The sequence below is a fragment of the Elephas maximus genome, chromosome 7 (assembly GCF_024166365.1).
Source record: "Elephas maximus indicus isolate mEleMax1 chromosome 7, mEleMax1 primary haplotype, whole genome shotgun sequence".
NCBI classification, from domain to species: Eukaryota; Metazoa; Chordata; class Mammalia; order Proboscidea; family Elephantidae; genus Elephas; species Elephas maximus.
The window spans coordinates 73,692,474-73,717,338 of NC_064825.1; the positions used below are offsets into that span (position 1 = coordinate 73,692,474).

Genomic DNA, 24,865 nt, shown 5'->3' on the forward strand with positions numbered 1-24,865 from the left:
TGGCCCCTGGACACCCTTATAGCTAGTAACAAAGTTACTCCTGAGGATCACCCTTCAGCCAAACATTAGACAGGCCCATGAAACAAAAGAAGACTAAATGGGCACACTAGCCCAGGGGCAAGGATGAAAAGGTAGGAAGGGACAGGAAAGCTAGTAATGGGGAACCCAAGGTTGAAAAAGGGAGAGTGTTGACATGTTGTGGGGTTAGTAACCAATGTTGCAAAACAATATGTGTATTAATTATTTAATGAGAAATGAGTTTGCTCTGTAAATCTTCGTCCAAAGCATAATAAAAAACATTAAAATATATATATATATATATATACACACATGTATATCGTTTTCAAGGGACACCTTTAAGGAATTTGATCCACAAGAAATCAGTGTTGATCAGACCAACACATAACAGTTTCTTTCTCTGTTTGTTTTTACAAAGTAGAAAAAGACAAAAAACTCAAGATAGGCTCTACTGCCCAGCAGTACTAAAAAGAAGTATACTTTCCCCATATCTGGTTTTAATTTAAAACACACACACACACACACACACACACACACGTACGTATACTTTCCCCATATCTGGTTTTAATTTAAAACACACATAATTTAAAACACACACACACACACACAGATTTTCTCTGTTTTAGGCGCATAAAATGGCTGCTGTTCCCACAAGGACTTTTTAAACCCTAAACTACTGTGAAACAAAATGGGAGTTAGAACATGACTTCTAACAGAGATAGAGAATTAGGATAATTAGTGGGAAGGTGGTAACCCATTTAATCCTTAGCAGTGGTTACTAATATTTAATAATAAAACAAAATAACATTTAAAATTACTGATGAAACAATAGGTCAAAATTGTTGCCCTGAAATAGTCTTTAAACCTTGAACTAAAACTATTCCTCCCGATTGGTAAGGAAGAAGTAAAAGTATCTCTATTTGCAGATGACATGATTTTATACACAGAAAACCTTAAAGAATCCTCAAAAGAACTACTCAAACTAATAGAAAAGATCAGCAGAGTATCAGCATACAAGATAAACACACAAAAATCAGTTGGATTCCTCTACACCAAAAAAAAAAGAACATCGAAGAGGAAATCACCAAATCAATACCATTTACAGTAGCCCCCAAGAAGATAAAATACTTAGGAATAAATCTTACCAGAGACGTAAAAGACCTATACATAGTAAACTACAAGACACTACTGCAAGAAACCAAGAGAGACCTACGTAAGTGGAAAAACATACCTTGCTCATGGATAGGAAGACTTAACATTGTAAAAATGTCTATTCTACCAAAAGCCATCTATAAATACGATGCAGTTCCGATGCAAATTCCAATGAGATTTTTTAATGAGATGGAGGAACAAATCACCAACTTCATATGGAAGGGAAAGAGGCCCAGATAAGTAAAACATTACTGAAAAAGAAGAACAAAGTGGGAGGCCTCACTCTACCTGATTTTAGAACCCATTATACTACCACAGTAGTCAAAACAGCCTGGTACTGATACAACAACAGATACATAGACCAATGGAACAGAATTGAGAATCCAGACATAAATCTATCCACATATGAGCAGTTGATATTTGACAAAGCCTCAAAGTCAGTTATATGGGAAAAAGACAGTCTTTTCAACAAATGGTGCTGGCGTAACTGGATATTCATCTGAAAAAAATGGAACAAGAGCCATACCTTACACCATGCACAAAAACTACCTCAAATGGATCAAAGACCTAAACATAAAACCTAAAATGATAAAAATCATGGAAGAAAAAAATAGCGACAATGCTAGGAGCCCTAATACATGGCATAAACAGAATACAAAACATTACTAAAAATGCCAAAGACAAACCAGATAACTGGGAGCTCCTAAAAATCAAACACCTATGCTCATCCAAAGACTTCACCAAAAGAGCAAAAAGACTACCTAAAGACTGGGAGAAAGTTTTTAGTTCTGATATTTCCAATCAGCGCCTGATCTCTAAAATCTACATGATTCTGCTAGAACTCAACCACAAAAAGACAAATAACCCAATTAAAAAATGGGCAAATGATATGAACAGGCACTTCACTAAAGAAGACATTCGAGCTGCTAACAGATACATGAAGAAATGCTCACGATCATGAGCCATTACAGAAATGGAAATCAAAACTACAATGAGATTCCATCTCACTCCAACAAGGCTGGCATTAATCCAAAAAACACATAATAATAAATGTTGCAGAGGTGGTGGAGAGACTGGAACACTTATACACTGCTGGTGGGAATGTAAAATGGTACAACCACTTTGGAAATCAATTTGGTGCTTCCTTAAAAAGCTAGAAATAGAACTACCATACAGTCCTGCAATCCCACTCCTTGGAATATATCCTAGAGAAGTAAGAGCCCTTACACGAACAGATATAGGTACACCCATGTTCACTGCAGCACTGTTTAAAATAGCAAAAAGTTGGAAGCAATCAAGATGCCCATCAACAGATGAATGAATAACTAAATTATGGTATATTTACACAATGGAATATTAAGCATCGATAAAGAACAATGATGAATCTGTGAAACATTTCATAACATGCAGGAATCTGGAAGGAATTATGCTGAGTGAAATTAGTGAGCTGCAAAAGGACAAATATTGTATAAGACCACTATTGTAAGAACTCAAGAAACAGTTTAAACAGAGAATATTCTCTGATGGTTACAAGAAGGGGGAGGGAGTGAGGGCGGGAGAGGGGTTTTCACTAATTAGATAGTAGATAAGAACAATTTTAGGTGAAGGGAAAGACAACACACAATACAGAAGAGGTCAGCACAAGTGGACTAAACCAAAGCAAAGAAGTTTCTGGAAAAAACTGAACGCTTCTAAAGCCAGCACAGCAGGGGCGGGGGTTTGGGGACCATGGTTTCAGGGGACATCTAAGTCAACTGGCATAATAAAATCTATTAAGAAAACATTCTGCATCCCACTTTGGAGAGTGGCATCTGGGGTCTTAAACGCTAGCAGGCAGCCATCTAAAGTGGCCATCTAAGATGCATCAATTGCTCTTGACCCACCTGGAGCAAGGGAGAATGAAGAACACCAAAGACACAAGGTAATTATGAGCCCAAGAGGCAGAAAGGGCCACATAAATGAGAGACTACGTTAGCCTGAGACCAGAAGAACTAGATAGTGCCAGGCTACAACTGATGACTGTCCTGACAGGGAACATAACAGAGAGCCCCTGAGGGAGCAGGAGAGCAGTGGGATGCAGATCCCAAATTCTCATAAAAAGACCAGACTTAATGGTCTGACTGAGACTAGAATGACCCTGGAGGTCATGGTCCCCAGACCTTCTGTTAGCCCAAGACAGGAACCATTCCTAAAGCCAATTCTTCAGACAGGGATTGGACTGGACTATGGGATAGACAATGATACTGGTGAAGAATGAGCTTCTTGGAACAAGTAGACACATGAGACTATGTTGGCATCTCCTGTCTGAAGGGGAGATGAGAGGGTAGGGGGGTCAGAAGCTGGCTGAATGGACACGAAAAGAGAGTGGAGGGAAGGAGTGTGCTGTCTCATTAGGGGAAGAGCAAGAGTATACAGCAAGGGGTTTACAAATTTTTGTATGGGAGTCCGACTTGATTTGTAAACTTTCACTTAAAGCACAATAAAAAAAAAAAACAAAAAACTATTCCACGAGGTCATTTTTTAGATAAAAACAGATTGTCTCATGAAATAAAAAATATCATCCATGAGAACTCTGCTCCTTTAAAAATCATTTACATGAGACCAAACAGGCAACATTTACTCCAAAGCAAAGACAAGAAGGCAAAGGGGCGAGGAAACTAGATTACTGGAAATGGAACAACCAGAAAGGAAATGAGAAAGGTGACACATTGTGAAAAATGTAACTAATGTCACTGAGCAAACTACATAGAAATTGTTAAATGGGAACTTAATTTGCTGTATAAACTTTGAAAACACAACAAAATATTTTGATTTAAAGAAATAAACAAAATAGGTGAATACAAATTTACAAATGTATGCTTGGGAAGTACCTTACAATGAGAAACATTTATGATTTTAGTCTTTAAAGAAATGTCACCCCATTCCATTTTTCTACCTCTTACTCTCCAAGAATTAAATCTTTCACAAGCATGAGATTAAAAATTACGTAAGGTAGATAATTATAATTACCTTTGACTTCACTCCAAAGAAGAACTTGAACATTCTGAGGAACAAAAATGTAAATTCCTCTCTCTGTCCAAGTCAGCACACAATGTTCACTGAAAGAGAAAATGGAAGAAGCCAAGAGAGTTACAGTTTGCTAGAATATAGAAGTCTATGATACAACTCCCTGAATTCAGGTCTTCATTTAGTTATCCAAATATAGCCAGGCTGTACAAAAAACACCACAGTCATCCAGCTTATCAACTCTTAATGTGGCTTTTCTGTAACAACTCACTAAAAAACAACAGCATAAAAATGATCCTAAATTGGGAAAAACCAGATACCTACTAAATATCTTCTTAAAAGAAAAGGCTGGTGTCTGGAAAAGTTTAGGGACAACTTACCTGATGTTTGTTAAAGCAGACAAACTCCCTGTATTTGGTATTACAAGGGCACATTTAAAACAAAGACTAAATAAAACATCTTACCACCACACTATTGGAAATCACGGCTCTACCGCGCTTTTTTAAAAAAAAAAAAAAAAGAGAGAGAAAACCCAACCTGTTGCCAGTCAATTCCGACTCCCAGTGACCCTAGAGGACAGAGTAGAATCGCGCCATATGTTTTCCCAGGAGCACCTGGTGGATTCAAATTGCTGACCTTTTGGCTAGTAGTCATAGCTTTTAACCACTACACCACCAGGGTTTCCAGTGAGCTTTTAAGGATGTTAATATTTCAGCTCCCTTAGTCATGCTTAGTCATGTGTGGGTGACAAAAAGTTGAAAACTCCCAGTTAACGAGGTGCCATGAGCTTTATTAAGGGCTCGACCTATATTATCTAACCTTTTAGCAACCCATCAAGGTAGATGTGTTACCCCATCTTATAAAAAAGAAAACTGAGGCCCAGAGAGATTAAATCATGTGCCCAAGATTGTTTAACAAGAACGTAAGAGTCAGAATCTTACTAAGGGCAGTCTGGCTCCAAAACCTGGACTTCTTCCTCTATATCTCACAGAAGCCATTTCCTTCCTCACTTATCTTCACTAACCAACCCACTATTATCTGGAATCCTGATTACTCCACTGAACTGTATTCTCAAAAAGTTATTGCCAAACACAATAAGCTCTCCTCATATTTCCCTTCTTCTTGTCTCCCATGCAGGGGCTGACCCTGATAACTGTTCTTCCTTCCTGAATCTTAGCTCCTGGCACCCTGGGACCTTGCACTTTCTTGGTTCACTACCTTCCTCTGCAGTCCTTCTCTAGCTACTCTTCATCTCTGCTCATCTCTTTCTATACTTCTCTCCTCATCTATCTCATTTACACTCTCAAGACTCCTGCTAACACTTGTATTTAAGAAACTGCCAAATGCTATCATCTAACCTTCCTCAATATCCATGTGTGTCTCTTCTATATATTTCCTATTTGGTATCCCATGAGCACCTTGAACTAAAACCAAACTCATCTCTCTAAATATCAGCTTATCTCTGACTGCTCTTATGAATGTTTCAAACACATTCCCTACTTGCCCTTCTGTCCCACATTCAGTCATTCTCTAATGCCTCTCATAAGAAAGTCCCTTCCTTTTTATTCTCATGGTCACTAGGCCTCATAAGCCCTCATAGGCCCTCATTACTTCTGCCTCCTCACACTGGTTTTCTCCCCTTCAAATACCCAACAGTGAAAGACTTTGTATATCTAAACTTTCACCCTAACAGCCTCCTATCCCAATGTCTTCAAGCTTGAATTGAAGGTTGTTCCACTCATCACAGGTTTAATCTATTCTTCCTATCTCACTTCACACTGCTCCCTTTCAAGAATCCTCTGCTCTACAAAACTGGGAATAGTCCCCTGAATATGCCACTGGCAATCTCCCCTGATCAGGGCATTCCCCACCTTGCAGTATTCTCATTCTAGCCACCTCTCAAGGATCAGAAGTTCTACTCTCCTCTGAAATTCTCCCCACAGGCCCTAACAATCTCTCCTCCTCTTGTATGCAGACTATTTCTGGTCAACACTGCTCATTTGACAATTACATACTGTGCTGTCACAATGCTTATTTTTTGCTGTTAAATTTTTTATAGAAATAAACTCCCTAACAAAATTATAATCTTAATAAGACTGTTTTTCTTTTTTTTCCCTTTATGTCCCTAGAGTACTAAAATTCTACCATGTGACTATAAACTAAGAATGATACATAACAAAATTGGATCCTCACGCGAATATAAAGCATTTTGTCAAGAAGGAGGAGGAGATCACTGTTCCTGCAAGAAAATAATCTTTGTCACAAGAATGGAAGAAAAGGTCAGAGTCCTGGCCCAAAACAAGTAGAACTGGGAAGGCTGCCTTCAGGAGCTAGAGGAGGGAAAAACAAGTCAGAGGCTCTCTGAGTAAAGAGATATAGGATCATGACTTTGCAACTGAAGCTGACATTGAGTTGGTAAAATACCTTCGGAGTAACAACCGAGATTAAGTGGGGGGAGAGAGAGGCTTGGATAAGAGCTGATACTTTGTAATATACACATCCTTCATCCCTTCACTGATAACAAACAGACTGGGACACAAGCCTAAGAGCATAGTTTAAAAAGTCAAGGAAGGGAAAACTGATACCAGTGTATCCAAAAGAAAAGAAAATATATATGGGTGTCCCATGTGGAATCTGGGGGTGGTGACAGTAAAGGTTACCACAAGATACAGGTACACAAGTAAAAAAAAAAAAAGTAAATGAACAGTAACAAAAAGCTCTCCTATTAATGTTTGCTTAAAAAAAAAAAAAAAACCTTTGTAGAATTCATTAATGTTGTCAATATTTGAGAGTCTTCTATGTGCCTGGGGCTGTGCCCATGGTAATGGAGCTTACAAGCCGGTACTGGGGCAGATGGTCATAATACAGTAAGACACTCTATGGGGGAATGAAAAAGTTGTAACAACAGTACGTGGGGTCAAATATCTAATCTAAGTCTGCTGAAGGAGTCAGCAAAGACTTCAAAGTAGCATTAATTATTGCTCAAGCTGAGACGTAGGCAGAGCCAGGTTATGAAGGGTTTGCTGCCCATGGCAGGAACTGTAACAGGAGCTTTAAGTAGCTAAACTCAAAGGAGTAACTCCACCAGGAGAACCAAACCCACTACAGCCTATCCTTCAGAAAACATACTCTGGGGTAACAGACTCTTCCACACCCCACCTAACACCACAGTCAATAAATATTACATGTCTACACTACCTACCTAACACAAACAAGAAGAACAACTAAATAGACCCTTAACAAAAAAAAGAAATTGAAAAGATAATCAAAAAACTCCCAACCAAAAAAAAGCCCTGGCCCTGATGGCTTCACTGCAGAGTTCTACCGAACTTTCAGAGAAGAGTTAACACCACCACTATCGAAGGTATTTCAAAGCATAGAAAAGGACGGAATACTACTTTTTCATTCTGTGAAGCCAGCATAACCCTGATACCAAAACCAGCTAAAGACAACAAAAAAAAGAAAATTACAGACATATATCCCTCAGGAACACAGACGGAAACAGCCTCAAAAAAATTCTAGCCAATAGAATTCAACAACATATCAAAAAAATAATCCACCATGAGCAAGTGGGATTTATACCAGGTATGCAAGGATGGTTCAACATTAGAAAAACAATTAATGTAATCCACCACATAAATAAAACAAAAGAACCACATGATTTTATCAATTGACGCAGAAAAGGCATTTGACAAAGTTCAACACCCATTCATGATCACAACTCTCAGCAAAATAGGAATAGAAGGGAAACTCCTCAACATAATAAAGGGCATTTATACAAAGCCAACAGCCAACATCACTCTAAATGGAGAGAACCTGAAAGCATTTCCTTTGAGATCGGGAAGCAGGCAAGGATGCCCTTTATCACCACTCTTATTCAATATTGTGCTGAAGGTCCTAGCCAGAGCAATTAGGCTAGACAAAGAAATAATTGGCATCTAGATTGGTAAGGAAGAAGTAAAATTACCTCTATTTGCAGATGACATGATCTTATAGACAGAAAACCCTAAGGAATCCTCAAGAAAACTACTGAAACTAATAGAAGAGTTCAGCAGAGTATCAGGTTACAAGATAAACATACAAAATTCACTTGGATTCCTCTACATCAACAAAAAGAACATCGAAGAGGAAATCACTAAATCAATACCATTTACAGTAGCGCCCAAGCAGATAAAAAACTTAGGAATAAATCTTAACAAACATGTAAAAGACCTATATGAAGAAAACTACAAGGTACTACTGCAAGAAACCAAAAGGGACCTGCATAAGTGGAAAAACATACCTTGCTCATGGATAGGAAGAATTAACATTGTAAAAATGTCTGTTCTACCAAAAGCCATCTATAGAGTACAATGCACTTCCGATCCAAATTCCAATGACATTTTTTTTTAAATAATTTTTATCGTCCTTTTTTTTTCTTTAAGTAAAAGTTTACAAATCAACCCAGTCTGTCACATATAAGCTTATATACACCTTACTCCATAGAGTCAGCCCACTCCCTCCTTCCAGTCTCTCCTTTCGTGACAATTTTGCCAGTTTCTAACCCTCTCTACCCTCCTATTTCCCCTCCAGACAGGAGATGCCAACACAGTCTCAAGTGTCCACCTGATACAAGTAGCTCATTTTTCGTCAGCATGTCCCTCCAACCCATTATCCAGTCCCTTCCATGTCTGATGAGTTGTCTTTGGGAATGGTTCCTGTCCTGGGCCAACAGAAGGTTTGGGGACCATGACCTCCGGGATTCCTCTAGTCTCAGTCAGACCATTAAGTATGGTCTTTTTATGAGAATTTGGGGTCTGCATCCCACTGATCTCCTGCTCCCTCAGGGGTTCTCTGTTGTGCTCCCTCTCAGGGCAGTCATCGGTTGTGGCTGGGCACCATCTAGTTCTTCTGGTCTCAGGGTGATGTAAATCTCTGGTTCATGTGGCCCTTTCTGTCTCTTGGGCTCATAGTTATCGTGTGACCTTGGTGTTCTTCATTCTCCTTTGCTCCAGGTGGGTTGAGACCAATTGATGCATCTTGGATGGCCGCTTGTTAGCATTTAAGACCCCAGATGCCACATTTCAAAGTGGGATGCAGAATGTTTCATAATGGAATTATTTTGCCAATTGACTTAGATGTCCCCTTAAGCCATAGTCCCCAAACCCGCCCTTGCTCCGCTGACCTTTGAAGCATTCAGTTTATCCCAGAAACTTCTTTGCTCTTGGTCCAGTCCAGTTGAGCTGACCTTCCGTGTATTGAATATTGTCCAATGACATTTTTTAATGAGATGGAGAAACAAATCACCAACTTCATATGGAAGGGAAAGAAGCTTTGAATAAGTAAAGCATTACTAAAAAAGAAGAACTAAGTGGGAGGCCTCACTCTACCTGATTTTAGAACCTATTATACAGCCACAGAAGTCAAAACAGCCTGGTACTGGTACAACAACAGGCACATGGACCAATGGAACAGAATTGAGAATCCAGATATAAATCCATCCACATATGAGCACCTGATAATTTGACGAAGGCCCAGTGTCAGTTAATTGGGGAAAAGACAGTCTTTTTAACAAATGGTGCTGGCATAACTGGATATCCATCTGAAAAAAAATGAAACAGGACCCATACCTCACACCATCCACAAAAACTAACTGCAAATGGATCAAAGACCTAAACATAAAATCTAAAACAATAAAGATCATGGAAGAAAAAATAGTGACAACATCAGGAGCTCTAATACATGGCATAAACAGAATACAAAACATTACTAAAAATGCCAAAGAGAAACCCGATAACTGGGAGCTCCTAAAAACCAAACACCTATGCTCATCTAAAGACTTCACCAAAAGAGTAAAAAGACCACCTACAGACTGGGAAAATTTTTTCAGCTACCACATCTCCGACCAGTGCCTGATCTCCAAAATCTACATGACTGCTAAAACTCAACCACAAAAAGACAGACAACCCAATTAAAAAATGGGCAAAGGATATGAACACGCACTTCACTAAAGAAGACATTCAGGTGGCTAACAGATACACGAGGAAATGCTCTCGATCATTAGCCATCAGAGAAATGCAAATCAAAACTACAATGAGATTCCATCTCACTCCAACAAGGCTGGCACTAATCCAAAAAACACGAAATAATAAACGCTGCAGAGGCTGTGTAGAGAGTGGAACACTTATACACTGCTGGTGGGAACGTAAAATGGTATAACCACTCTGGAAATCGATTTGACGCATCCTTAAAAAGCTAGAGGAGGTGGGGCCAAGATGGCGGACTAGGCAGACGCTACCTTGGATCCCTCTTGCAACAAAGACACGGAAAAACAAGTGAATCGATCACATACATGACAATCTACGAACCCTGAACAACAAACAAAGATTTAGAGATGGAGAACGAATTAATACGAGGAAGCAGCAATTGTTTTCAGAGCCTGGAGCCAGCGTACCAGTCAGGTATGGCACAAGCACAGAGAGCTGCTCCACCCCCCTGAACTAACACCGGGAAGGGGCCCAGCCAGATCACGCCTGTGGCGTAGCGACGCAGCCAGTGGGAGAAGGCCCCAGGAGGAAGTGACTGGTCTTGGAGCGGGGAGAGCAGCGTCCCAGCCGGGGAACCGTCTCGCCGGGATTTGGACTGGACGCAGGTACGGCATAAACACGGAGAGCTGCTCCACCGCCCTGAACTAACCCCGGGAGGGGGCCAAGCCAGTTCGCTTGGGCGGCGTGGGACGCAGCCGGTAGGAGAAGTCCCCGGGAGGCAGCGACTGGTATTGGAGCGGGGAGAACAGCGTCCCAGCCGGGACACTCGGTCAGGGCACAAGCACGGGGAGCTGCTCCACTCACCTGAACTAACCCCGAGAGGGGGCCCAGCTGATTCGCGGAGGCGGCACGGTGACGCGGCTGGCGGGACGAGAACTCCCCGGGAGGCAGAGACTGATTTTGGAGTCGAAAGTGCACCGTCCCAGCAGGGGAGCCTTGACCCTGGGCGAGGGGCTTGAAGTGGAGGATCTGACCGTGACTCCAGCAGGCCAGACCCCCTGGGGGCAATCTCCACACAGCCAGCATACATAGGCGAAACGCCCCACGGGAATCTCAGATATAACAGTCATTCCAAGCAAGACAAGCAACTCTGGCTATATTCTGAGGTGCTACTCTCCTATCTCTCTGTTCCCTCCCCCACCCTCCCCAGGCGGCTTCATTAACATCCGAATAGCCTAAGCCAGAGGGAGAACTCTGATAGGGATCTGACTGCATTTTTTTTTTAGCGGATTTTCTGGAAAAATTAGTTTCCCAGTGATGGCTCGGAGACAGCAATCCATATCAAACCACATAAAGAAGCAGACCATGACAGCTTCTCCAACCCCCCAAACAAAAGAATCAAAATCTTTCCCAAATGAAGATACAATCTTGGAATTATCAGATACAGAATATAAAAAACTAATTTACAGAATGCTTCAAGACATCACAAATGAAATAAGGCAAACTGCAGAAAATGCCAAGGAACACACTGATAAAACTGTTCAAGAATTCAAAAAGATTATTCAAGAACACAGTGGAAAAATTAATAAGTTGCAAGAATCCATAGAGAGACAGCATGTCGAAATCCAAAAGATTAACAATAAAATTACAGAATTAGACAATGCACTAGGAAGTCAGAGGAGGAGACTCGAGCAATTAGAATGTAGACTGGGACATCTGGAGGACCAGGGAATCAACACCAACATAGCTGAAAAAAAATCAGATAAAAGAATTAAAAAAAAAAAGAAACCCTAAGAATCATGTGGGACTCTATCAAGAAGGATAACCTGCGGGTGATTGGAATCCCAGAACAGGGAGGAGGGACAGAAAACACAGAGAAAATAGTTGAAGAACTCCTGACACAAAACTTCCCTGACATCATGAAAGACGAAAGGTATCTATCCAAGATGCTCATCGAACCCCATTTAAGATTGATCCAAAAAGAAAAACACCAAGACCTATTATCATCAAACTCGCCAAAACCAAAGATAAACAGAAAATTTTAAAAGCAGCCAGGGAGAAAAGAAAGGTTTCCTTCAAGGGATAATCAATAAGAGTAAGTTCAGACTACTCAGCAGAAACCATGCAGGCAAGAAGGGAATGGGACCACATATACAGAACATTGAAGGAGAAAAACTGCCAGCCAAGGATCATATATCCAGCAAAACTCTCTCTGAAATATGAAGGCGAAATTAAGATATTTACAGATAAACACAAGTTTAGAGAATTTGCAAAAACCAAACCAAAGCTACAAGAAATACTAAAGGATATTGTTAGGTCAGAAAACCAATAATATCAGATATCAGCACAACACAAGGACACAAAACAGAACGACCTGATATCAACTCAAATAGGGAAATCACAAAAACAAACAAATTAAGATTAATTAAAAAAAAAATGCACATAACAGGGAATCATGGAAGTCAATAGGTAAAAGATCACAATAATCAAAAAGAGGGACTAAATACAGGAGGCATTGAACTGCCAGATGGAGAGTGATACAAGGCGATATAGAACGATACAAGTTAGGTTTTTACTTAGAAAAATAGGGGTAAATAATAAGATAACCACAAAAAGGTATAACAACTCTATAACTCAAGATAAAAGCCAAGAAAAACGTAACGACTCAACTAACATAAAGTCAAACACTATGAAAATGAGGATCTCACAATTTACTAAGAAAAACATCTCAGCACAAAAAAGTATGTAGAAAAATGAAATTGTCAACAACACACATAAAAAGGCATCAAAATGACAGCACTAAAAACTTATTTATCTATAATTACCCTGAATGTAAATGGACTAAATGCACCAATTAAGAGACAGAGAGTCACGGACTGGATAAAGAAACACGATCCATCTATATGCTGCCTACAAGAGACACACCTTAGACTAGAGACACAAACAAACTAAAACTCAAAGGATGGAAAAAAATATATCAAGCAAACAATAAGCAAAAAAGAAGAGGAGTAGCAATATTAATTTCTGACAAAATAGACTTTAGACTTAAATCCACCACAAAGGATAAAGAAGGACACTATATAATGATAAAAGGGACAATTGATCAGGAAGACATAACCATATTAAATATTTATGCACCCAATGACAGGGCTGCAAGATTCATAAATCAAATTTTAACAGAATTGAAAAGTGAGATAGATACCTCCACAATTATAGTAGGAGACTTCAACACACCACTTTCGGAGAAGGACAGGACATCCAGTAAGAAGCTCAATAGAAACACGGAAGATGTACTTACAACAATCAACCAACTTGACCTCATTGACTTATACAGAACTCTCCACCCAACTGCTGCAAAGTATACTTTTTTGTCTAGTGCACATGGAACATTCTCTAGAATAGACCACATATTAGGTCATAAAACAAACCTTTGCAGAGTCCAAAACATCGAAATATTACAAAGCATCTTCTCAGACCACAAGGCAATAAAACTAGAAATCAATAACAGAAAAACTAGGGAAAAGAAATCAAATACTTGGAAAATGAACAATACCCTCCTGAAAAAAGACTGGGTTATAGAAGACATCAAGGAGGGAATAAGGAAATTCATAGAAAGCAACGAGAATGAAAATACTTCCTATCAAAACCTCTGGGACACAGCAAAAGCAGTGCTCAGAGGCCAATTTATATCGATAAATATACACATACAAAAAGAAGAAAGAGCCAAAAGCAGAAAACTGTCCCTACAACTTGAACAAATAGAAACTGAGCAACAAAAGAATCCATCAGGCTCCAGAAGAAAACAAATAATAAAAATTAGAGCTGAACTAAATGAATGAGAGAATAGAAAAACAATTGAAAGAATTAACAAAGCCAAAAGCTGGTTCTTTGAAAAAATTAACAAAATTGATAAACCATTGGCTAGACTGACTAAAGAAATACAGGAAAGGAAACAAATAACCCGAATAAGAAACGAGAAGGACCACATCACAACAGAACCAAATGAAATTAAAACAATCATTTCAGATTATTATGAAAAATTGTACTCTAACAAATTTGAAAACCTAGAAGAAATGGATGAATTCCTGGAAAAACACCACCTACCTAAACTAACACATTCAGAAGTAGAACAACTAAATAGACCCATAACAAAAAAAGAGATTGAAACGGTAATCAAAAAACTTCCAACAAAAAAAAGCCCTGGCCCGGACGGCTTCACTGCAGAGTTCTACCAAACTTTCAGAGAAGAGTTAACACCACTACTTCTGAAGGTATTCCAAAGCATAGAAAATGACGGAATACTACCCAACTCATTCTATGAAGCCACCATCTCCCTGATACCAAAACCAGGTAAAGACATTACAAAAAAAGAAAATTACAGACCTATATCTCTCATGAACATAGATGCAAAAATCCTCAACAAAATTCTAGCCAATAGAATCCAACAACACATCAAAAAAATAATTCACCCTGATCAAGTGGGATTTATACCAGGTATGCAAGGCTGGTTTAATATCAGAAAAACCATTAATGTAATCCATCACATAAATAAAACAAAAGACAAAAACCACATGATCTTATCAATCGATGCAGAAAAGGCATTTGACAAAGTCCAACACCCATTTACGATAAAAACTCTTACCAAAATAGGAATTGAAGGAAAATTCCTCAACATAATAAAGGGCATCTATGCAAAGCCAACAGCCAGTATCACTCTAAATGGAGAAAACCTGAAAGCATTTCCCTTGAGAACGGGAACCAGACAAGGATGCCCTTTATCACTGCTCTTATTCAACATCGTGCTGGAAGTCCTAGCCAGGGCAATTAGGCTAGACAAGGAAATAAAAGGTATCCGGATTGGCAAGGAGGAAGTAAAGTTATCACTATTTGCAGATGACATGATTATATACACAGAAAACCCTAAGGAATCCTCCAGAAAACTACTGAAACTAATAGAAGAGTTTGGCAGAGTCTCAGGTTATAAAATAAACATACAAAATTCACTTGGATTCCTCTACATCAACAAAAAGAACACCGAAGAGGAAATAACCAAATCAATACCATTCACAGTAGCCCCCAAGAAGATAAGATACTTAGGAATAAATCTTACCAAGGATGTAATAAACCTATACAAAGAAAACTACAAAGCTCTACTACAAGAAATTCAAAAGGATATAGTTAAGTGGAAAAACATACCCTGCTCATGGATAGGAAGACTTAACATAGTAAAAATGTCTATTCTACCAAAAGCCATCTATACATACAATGCACTTCCGATCCAAATTCCAATGTCATTTTTTAATGTGTTAGAGAAACAAATCACCAACTTCATATGGAAGGGAAAGAAGCCTCGAATAAGTAAAGCATTACTGAAAAAGAAGAAGAAAGTGGGAGGTCTCACTCTACCTGATTTCAGAACCTATTATACAGCCACAGTAGTAAAAACAGCCTGGTACTGGTACAACAACAGGCACATAGACCAATGGAACAGAATTGAGAACCCAGATATAGATCCATCCACGTATGAGCAGCTGATATTTGACAAAGGACCAGAGTCAGTTAATTGGGGAAAAGATAGCCTTTTTAACAAATGGTGCTGGCATAACTGGATATCCATTTGCAAAAAAATGAAACAGGACCCATACCTTACACCATGCACAAAAACTAACACCAAGTGGATCAAAGACCTAAACATAAAGACTAAAACGATAAAGATCATGGAAGAAAAAATAGGGACAACCCTAGGAGCCCTAATACAAGGCATAAACAGAATACAAAACATTACCAAAAATGATGAAGAGAAACCCGATAACTGGGAGCTCCTAAAAACCAAATACCTATGCTCATCTAAAAAAAAAAGACTTCACCAAAAGAGTAAAAAGACCACCTACAAACTGGGAAAGAATTTTCAGCTATGACATCTCCGACTAGCGCCTGATCTCTAAAATCTGTATGATTCTGTCAAAACTCAACCACAAAAAGACAAACAACCCAATCAAAAAGTGGGCAAAGGATATGAACACACATTTCACTAAAGAAGATATTCAGGCAGCCAACAGATACATGAGAAAATGCTCTCGATCATTAGCCATTAGAGAAATGCAAATTAAAACTACGATGAGATTCCATCTCACACCAACAAGGCTGGCATTAATCCAAAAAACACAAAATAATAAATGTTGGAGAGGCTGCGGAGAGATTGGAACTCTTATACACTGCTGGTGGGAATGTAAAATGGTACAACCACTTTGGAAATCTATCTGGCGTTATCTTAAACAGTTAGAAATAGAACTACCATACAACCCAGAAATCCCACTCCTCGGAATATACCCTAGAGATACAAGAGCCTTCACACAAACAGATATATGCACACCCATGTTTATTGCAGCTCTGTTTACAATAGCAAAAAGTTGGAAGCAACCAAGGTGTTCATCAACGGATGAATGGGTAAATAAATTGTGGTATATTCACACAATGGAATACTACGCATCGATAAAGAACAGTGACGAATCTGTGAAACATTTCATAACATGGAGGAACCTGGAAGGCATTATGCTGAGTGAAATTAGTCAGAGGCAAAAGGACAAATATTGTATAAGACTACTATTATAAGATCTTGACAAATAGTAAACCTGAGAAGAACACATACTTTTGTGGTTACGAGGCGGGGAGGGTGGGAGGGTGGGAGAGGGTTTTTTATTGAATAATCAGTAGATAAGAACTGCTTTAGGTGAAGGGAGAGACAACACTCAATACATGGAAGGTCAGCTCAATTGGACTGGACCAAAAGCAAAGAAGTTTCCGGGATAAAATAAATGCTGCAAACGTCAGCGGAGCAGGGGCAGGGGTCTGGGGAACATGGTTTGCGGGTACTTCTAAGTCAATTGGCAAAATAATTCTATTATGAAATCATTCTGCATCCCACTTTGAAATGTGGCGTCTGGGGTCTTAAATGCTAACAAGCGGCCATCTAAGATGCATCAGTTGGTCTCAACCCACCTGGAGCAAAGGAAAATGAAGAACACCAAGGCCACACGACAACTAAGAGCCCAAGAGACAGAAAGGGCCACATGAACCAGAGACCTACATCACCCTGAGACCAGAAGAACTAGTTGGTGCCCGGCCACAATCGATGACTGCCCTGACAGGGAGCACAGCAGAGGACCCCTGAGGGAGCAGGAGATCAGTGGGATGCAGACCCCAAATTCTCATAAAAAGACCAAACTTAATGGTCTGACTGAGACTAGAGGAATCCCGGCGGCCATGGTCCCCAGACCTTCTGTTGGCACAGGACAGGAACTATCCCCAAAGACAACTCATCAGACAGGAAAGGGACTGGTCAGCGGGTGGGAGAGAGATGCTGATGAAGAGTGAGCTAATTATATCAGGTGGACACTTGAGATTGTGTTGGCAACTCTTGTCTGGAGGGGGGATGGGAGGATAGAGAGAGAGGGAAGCCGGGAAAATTCTCATGAAAGGAGAGACTGAAAGGGCTGACTCAAGAGGGGAAGAGCAAGTGGGAGTACGGAGTAAGATGTATGTAAACTTATATGTGACAGACTGATTGGATTTGTAAGCGTTCACTTGAAGCTTAATAAATGTTAATATAAAAAAAAAAAGTAAAAAAAAAAAAAGCTAGAAATAGAACCACCATATGACCCAGCAATCCCACTCCTCAAAACATATCCTAGAGAAATAATAGCCTTTACATGAACAGATATATGCACACCCATATTTACCGCAGCACTGTTTACAATAGCAAAAAGATGGAACCAACCAAGGTGCCCATCAACAGATGAATAAATAAATAAATTATGGTATATTCACACAATGCAATACTACGCATCGACAAAGAACAGTGATGAATCTGTGAAACATTTCCTAACATGGAGAAACCTGGAAGGCATTATGCTGAGTGAAATTAGTCAGTTGCAAAAGGACGAATGTTGTATAAGACCACTATTATAAGATCTTGAGAAATGGTTTAAACGGAGAAGAACACACTCTTTTGTGGTTACGAGACGGGGGAGGGAGGGAAGGTGCGAGATGGGGGTATTTACTAAATAGATAGTAGACAAGGACTACTTTGGGTGAAGGGAAGGACAACATTCAACACAGTGGAGGTCAGCACAACTGGACTAAACCAAGGTAAAGCAGTTTCCTGAATAAACTGAATGCTTCAAAGGTCAGCGAAGCAGGGGCAGGGGTTTGGGGACCATGGTTTCAGGGGACATCTAAGTCAAGTGATATAATAAAATCTATTAAGAAAACATTCTGCATCCCACTTTGGAGAGTGGCATCTGGAGTGTTAAATGCTAGCAAGTGGCCATCTAAGATGCATCAATGAGTCTCAACCCACCTGGATCAAAGAGAATGAAGAACACAAGATAATAACGAGCCCAAGAGACGGAAAGGGCTACATGAACTAGAGACTATATCACCCTGCGACCAGAAGAACTAGATGGTGCCTGGCTACAACCGATGACTGCCCTGACAGGGAACACAACAGAGAACCCCTGAGGGAGCAGGAGAACATTGGGATGCAGACCCCAAATTCTCATAAGACCAGACTTAATGGTGTGACTGAGACTGGAAGGACCCTGGTGATCATGGCCCCCAGACCTTCTGTTGGCCCACTACAGGAACCATCCCCGAAGCCAGCTCTTCAGACATGGATTGGACTGGACAATGGGTTGGAGAGGGATGCAGGGATGCTGGTGAGGCATGAGCTACTTGGTTTGGGTGGACACTTGAGACAATGCTGGCATCTCCTGTCTGGAGGGGAGATGCGAGGGTAGAGGGACTTAGAAGCTGGCAAAATGGTCAGGAAAAGAGAGAGTGGAAGGAGGGAGCGGGCTGTCTCATGGTGGGGGAAGTAATTGGGACTATGTAGCAAGTATGCGTTTTTGTGTGAGAGACTGACTTGATTCGTAAACTTTCACTTAAAGCACAATAAAAATTATTTTTTTAAAAATTACATGTCTATCATGTGCTAGGCACTATGCTTAGCACTGAGAATACAACAGTGAACAAAATGACTTGATCTCTGCCCTCATGGAGCTTACTGTCTAGGGGTAAGACAGATATAAATATTATATGAACGTATAATTATAAACTGTGATAATTACCATAAAGGAAGAGTGCTAAGGGAGAAAGAGTTTTTAAATATGCCTTATCAAATTATGGGCATATAAATAGCTGTCTTTCTCCAGTAACTTTGATGAATTATGAATTTATGGAAGTATTATATTGTCTATAATTTACTTTTAAGTACTTTAATATACATAGTTAGGGGCAATGAGTTAACATTTCAAGTGTATTAAAAAAATTTACACTCCAAGACTGATTAGTTAGCCCTTGAAAAACCCAATCAGAAGTCTACACTCCAGGGTGCCCTACAACAACCCCTAAATAACACTTTCTGAATTTGCATTAAGGAGCTTATAATTAGCCTAGGGCATATTAGAAGTAATTTTCACTGATGAAATGAGTAGAGCTCAAGATATATCGATTGACTAAAGAACATACATAGGCACCCCCACCCTTACAGAATAAGGTGTTCAAATTAACAAGCCCAGAAGTTGACAGCCTTTATCTGCCCCATCACTTAGTATCAGATTTTGGCACTTAAGCCAACTAACTGAAAGGTTAGCTAAACCCTGACTGACGTCAGAAACTGGCAGAATATGCCTCAAATGGTTCTTTCATGCAAGGTACCTGTCCGAGTACCGAAAGGGCAGAAAGCTGAAATTTCACCAGGTTACGAGAACAAGTTGCACAACTATGTTTGTCTCCTTGCTAATAAATACACACGTGTGGCAGATCTCAATCTAAGATTTGCTTTTGTTGTACCATCTCACCAGGTTATGAGGCAAACGGTACCCGTAGTTCTTACCTCCAACTGTCAAAACTTTCTAACAATTTTATATTCCTCAACTGGCTGAGTCTGGCTCAAAACAAAAGGGAAACACATTTCCAGGCTGTTTTTATTCTTCTTCTATGCAGAACACTTCATGTAACATAGTGTTTTTTTTTTTAACATAGTCATTTTTAACTTTCTAAAAATAATTTAGTGCAAAAACAACTTCAAAAAGCTAACTGCCCCGAACAAGAAACAAAGAGAAAAAGCTATTATACTTTTTCGCAAATAACAGGTCCACGCATACAACATACGGAAATTACGAAATTAAGTAAAACAGTTTTGGCATAATGTGTCCATTATTTGCATATAAATACGGAAATTGTGTCTTTTTTTTTTTTTTAAAGGATCAAAGGGGAAACTTACCTAAGATGCAAGAGTTTGGGGAAAGACAAAGACTGAGAGGATCCAACCGTCTGATCATACTGAGGTTCTGATCTAGGAAGTAAACACCTCTGTTAATGATTTAATCACAACATAAAATAGCTTTTTCCCTAGGAGGCATAAAGTTTTGCCTCCAGAAAAAAATTAAAGGCCTAGTTGCATCTGCCCTTATTCAATTCACTCTGATCATAAGAATGAAGGATAACTGATTAAAAACTTTTTTGGTTCCTCTGCACCATTTAATAAAAATTCTATTTCACTCTTAAAAAGCACAATAAAATCTTTAACACATAGAATACCAGTGATTTCAACCCAACCTCTTTAATAAACTCTTCAAACAATCCCAGCCAGTCATTACCTTAGATTAATCACAGGGAGAGGTGGTGATGAGAGGAGTTTCTTGAACTGATGTGTACTTATAACATCCCCATCAAAGGTCACTTCCCACATCCTGGACCCAGGGCGAGCACAGTAGATCAGGGGTTGCTGGCCCCCAGAACATCTTCCAGGGAAGAAACAAGCTCCATATTCTCCATCTCTTTCCTTGTTTCCAATTTTCCAAAACTTCTCTCTAATACCCCAAAAGGAATAGAAAGCATATTTACTTACAAAAAAAGTCAAAACAATGGTACTACAATCAGCATGGACATGATAATCCTACCCACAATGTCCTCTCCTTTATTCATACTAGCAGTCACTGGAAAGAACAATAAAGTGGGAAGGCTGAAATAGGGCTCTGGTTCTGATTTGCCATTAGCTGTCTCTGTGACAGGAAGGAAACCACTTTACACTAGTATTCAGTTTACTATCTACAAAGTGAGGTGCTCAGAATTAATATGAAGGCCCCTTTCAAATCTAAAAAATAAGTCCTACCAACCTATTTCATACATCCTTGAATCCCACTGATTGTTTCCCAACTCATCTTGTAAAATGTTCTTTCAACACTTCATAGAAGCTGTTACTTGACCTCTCCAACCCTGTCTCCAAGTTACTGCCCCACCACAAACACTAAACTCCTCACTGTTTCCTTGAAATGCCAGGCCCTTCTGAAACTCTATACCTTGGAACGTCGTTCCCTTAGGATTACATGAGGTAGATACAAAGAGAGCTTAGTGCACTGCCTGGAATACGGAAAGTGATAATGATGGGGATGAGAAATGATGTCCCTCCTAAAAACTCCTATTTATTCTTTTTGTTGCTGGCAGTAGTTAAAGTAGATTTTCTATTAGCATATTACAGTCAATAATGAGAAAATTATATGTGTATACATAAATAATAATTGCTAAAACATCGGCAGGCATTATGATTAAATAATAAAGATACCTTTTTAATTTTACTTAATACCATCTGCCACAACTAGCCTCCTCCCCTGGTGCCTTTCTCATCCCAAGAAAATAAAAACAAAGTGATGTCTCCTTGTTATCCTCCCTCTACCACCTCTAACACCAACATACATTCCTTTCTCTTTTCCTTCAGTCTCCTGCTTTCGAGAATAGCAGTCTTCAAACTGAGATACATGAACCCTCGGAGATTTTATAAAGACTTCCTAAGTTGAAGAGAGCCTGAAGAGTTCTAAGGGAATCAATTTTCCAGCCATGATGTTTCATATGAACGCTCTCTTAAAATAAGTGTTCTGAGAATCCACCTGCTTCTTTAGTGTGACATTTAAGGCTGTCACTCTCAATGTGGAGTCAATTTACCAACTTTCCTTTCCCTTTCTAGCTTTATCTCCCACAACTTCCCTACTCAAATCAGAAGGACAGATTGTAAAATATGCCTGATTCTTTCTCACGTTTCCCCCCAGAGGCTGTTCACTCCAGTTAGAATGTCTCTTCTTACCCCTTCTTCCCCCAAACCTCACCTACCAAAAATTCTCATCAAAAATACTAAAGCTGGGTATTGGGTTCATGCGGGTTCATTATACAATGCTCTCTTTTTTTATGTTCAAAATTTTCCGTAATAAAGCTTAGGTTTTTTGATAAATAACATTTTATCATGTTTTTGGTGAAAGTTTACACAGCTAATTAGGCTCCCATTGAATAATTTCTATACATATTGTCCAATGACATTGTGTGGTGCCATAGATTACTTTTATATGACCTTTTTCGCCATGGTCTTGTAAATCCCACCAAATGACTGGGTGGTGTTATGCAAATAAGGTACTAGTGGCCCACCAAGGGGACTGGACAGCTTGCTAATAATGCAAATAAGGTGCATGGTACCCTTGGGGGGTGGGTAGGACCATGCAAATAAGGTATACAGAACTCTAGTGAAGGGACTAGTCAATTTTGCCACCTCATTGGGCTTAAAATAAACTATCCCAGAGGTAGAAAGAGGGTACCTCACTACCACCAAGAAGAGCCGGAAGTGGAGCACGTCCTTTGGACCTAGGGTGCCTGCACTGAGAACTACCTAGATCCAGGAGACAGACAGAGTGACCTGTGACACCGGAGACAGCACAAGATGGCAAGCAGCAGCAGGACAGAAATGGCAGCAAAAGAACCAGGAGGCCAGTGCAAGACGGTGCGGTGGGCTTCCTGGCCCATGAAGCAAGGCAGTTACAGCAGGTGTACTGACCCATGGAGCGAGAGAGCTGAGTGCCTTTGAGCAAAAGGCTTCCTGGTGGAGTTGGGGTCCCTCTGGGCACCTGTCAGCAGAGCTAGGCTTGCCAACCCATGGAGCAAGAGAGACTTCAGACAGACAGCTTCCTGGTGGAGTGAGGTGTACCAGGCACTTATTGGCTGAGCTAAAGAGCTTTGTAACACTTGCCCAAGCAAGGCAGATGCCAGGTTGAGGGGCTGAAGGCCAGCGACAGGCCTGCCTGTGGGCATGGTCAAGAAGCTGTCCTGATGAAAGAACTATATCCTGAGTTGTTCCTGATCCTGAATAGAAACCTGTTCAAACCAAATCAAACTCATTGCTGTGGAGCTGAGTATCAACTCACAGGAACCCTGTAGGACAGAGGAGAACTGGCCCATGGGGTTTCCAAGGCTGTAATCTTTTCAGAAACAGACTGTCACATCTTTTTCCCTTGGAACGGCTGGTGGGTTCAAACCACCAGCCTTTCAGTTAGCAATTGAGTGCTTACCCCTGCACCACCAGGGATCCTCGTAACCTGCTACTTCCCTAAGAAACCCCATAATCATAGGTATTGTCTGTGAGTTCTGTGTGACCACTGCAACAAATTCTCAAAATCCAGAAGAGAAGTAGAGAGCGCCATGGAGGGATGGCTAGTGTCAGGATTGGTAAAAAAGTTGGAGAGAGGGGGTATGTCTGATCTCGGCCTCACAGGAATCAGCCTTGGGTTGTTGATCTTGATTTTCCTTCCACCTTATGAAGTTAGAGGAGGCCAGACACCCCTGCCTCACCATTTTTACACATTGGTCACATTTTTTCACAATGTGTCAACATTCTCATTATTTCCATTCTGGTTGTTCTGTTTCCATTAATCTAGTTTCCCTGCCTCCCCTTACTTTCTCATCTTTGCTTCAGGGTATCTATTGACTGTTTGGTCTCATATAGATGATTTTTTTTAAAGAAGCAAAATACTCACTGGTGATATTGTTTATTTTATGAACCAATCTGTTATTTAGCTGAAAGGTGACCTTTGGGAGTGGTTTTGGATCAAAGTTTTAAAGAGTATTTCAGGGTGATACATAATAAAGTTTATAAGTGGGATGGCCCTGAGGAATATGGTGACTGACCAGGGCAAGTGAAGAAATATGGTCAGTGAGAATTTCCCTGCAGTGAGGAACGCTGAGGAACTTTAGCCACATTGATACATAACATTTGTTTCCTATTCTGTTTTCTTAATCTCACAACTACCTCTAATATACTCTTTGACATTGTACCTTTGATCTTTAACTCTACTCTTGAGATTTTGTTAAAATATTAGCTTTATAAAGTTCTTCATTATTCTTCATCCAATTCAGCAAAATCCTATTAAACACACAACAAATTTAAAAAACAACTCAATCAAGGAAGTCTTCCTAATTCCCCATATTGAATCAGCAGTTGCCTTTTCTTTGGCCTTCTCTCAGCGCTTAGTCAGATCGTGCCTCATAATAAGTGTTATGGATTGAATTGTGTCCCCCAAAAATGTGTGTCAACTTGGCTAGCATTGTGGGGTTGTCCTTCATTTTGTGATCTGATGTAATTATACTACGTGTTATAAATCCTAACCTCTATGATGTTTATGAAGCAGGATTAGAAGCAGTTATGTTAAAGAGCCAGGATACAATCCATAGGATTAGGTTGTATCTTGAGTCAGTCTCTTTTGAGAAGCAAGCAAGAAGACAGGGACCTCCTACCACCAAGAAAGAATAGTCAGGAGTGGAGCTTATCCTTTAGACCCAGGGTCCCTGCGCTGAAAAACTCCTAGATCCAGGGGGAGATTGATGATAAGAACCTTCCCCGAGAG

General features: G+C 39.9%; 1 protein-coding gene across 7 annotated transcripts in view; it reads right to left on the reverse strand.

Annotated features, from left to right (window-relative positions):
• HPS5 (HPS5 biogenesis of lysosomal organelles complex 2 subunit 2) overlaps positions 1 to 24,865 on the reverse strand; it is a 61,975-nt gene that overhangs the window by 20,856 nt on the left and 16,254 nt on the right. For all 7 annotated transcript variants that reach the window (XM_049890594.1, XM_049890597.1, XM_049890595.1 and 4 more), the window contains exons 7-9: positions 20,804 to 21,016; positions 20,428 to 20,499; positions 4,180 to 4,268 (exon numbers count right to left, since the gene is read on the reverse strand). In XM_049890594.1, the coding sequence (XP_049746551.1) occupies positions 4,180 to 4,268; positions 20,428 to 20,499; positions 20,804 to 21,016 (374 nt within the window). The remainder of the gene's footprint in view (positions 1 to 4,179; positions 4,269 to 20,427; positions 20,500 to 20,803; positions 21,017 to 24,865) is intronic.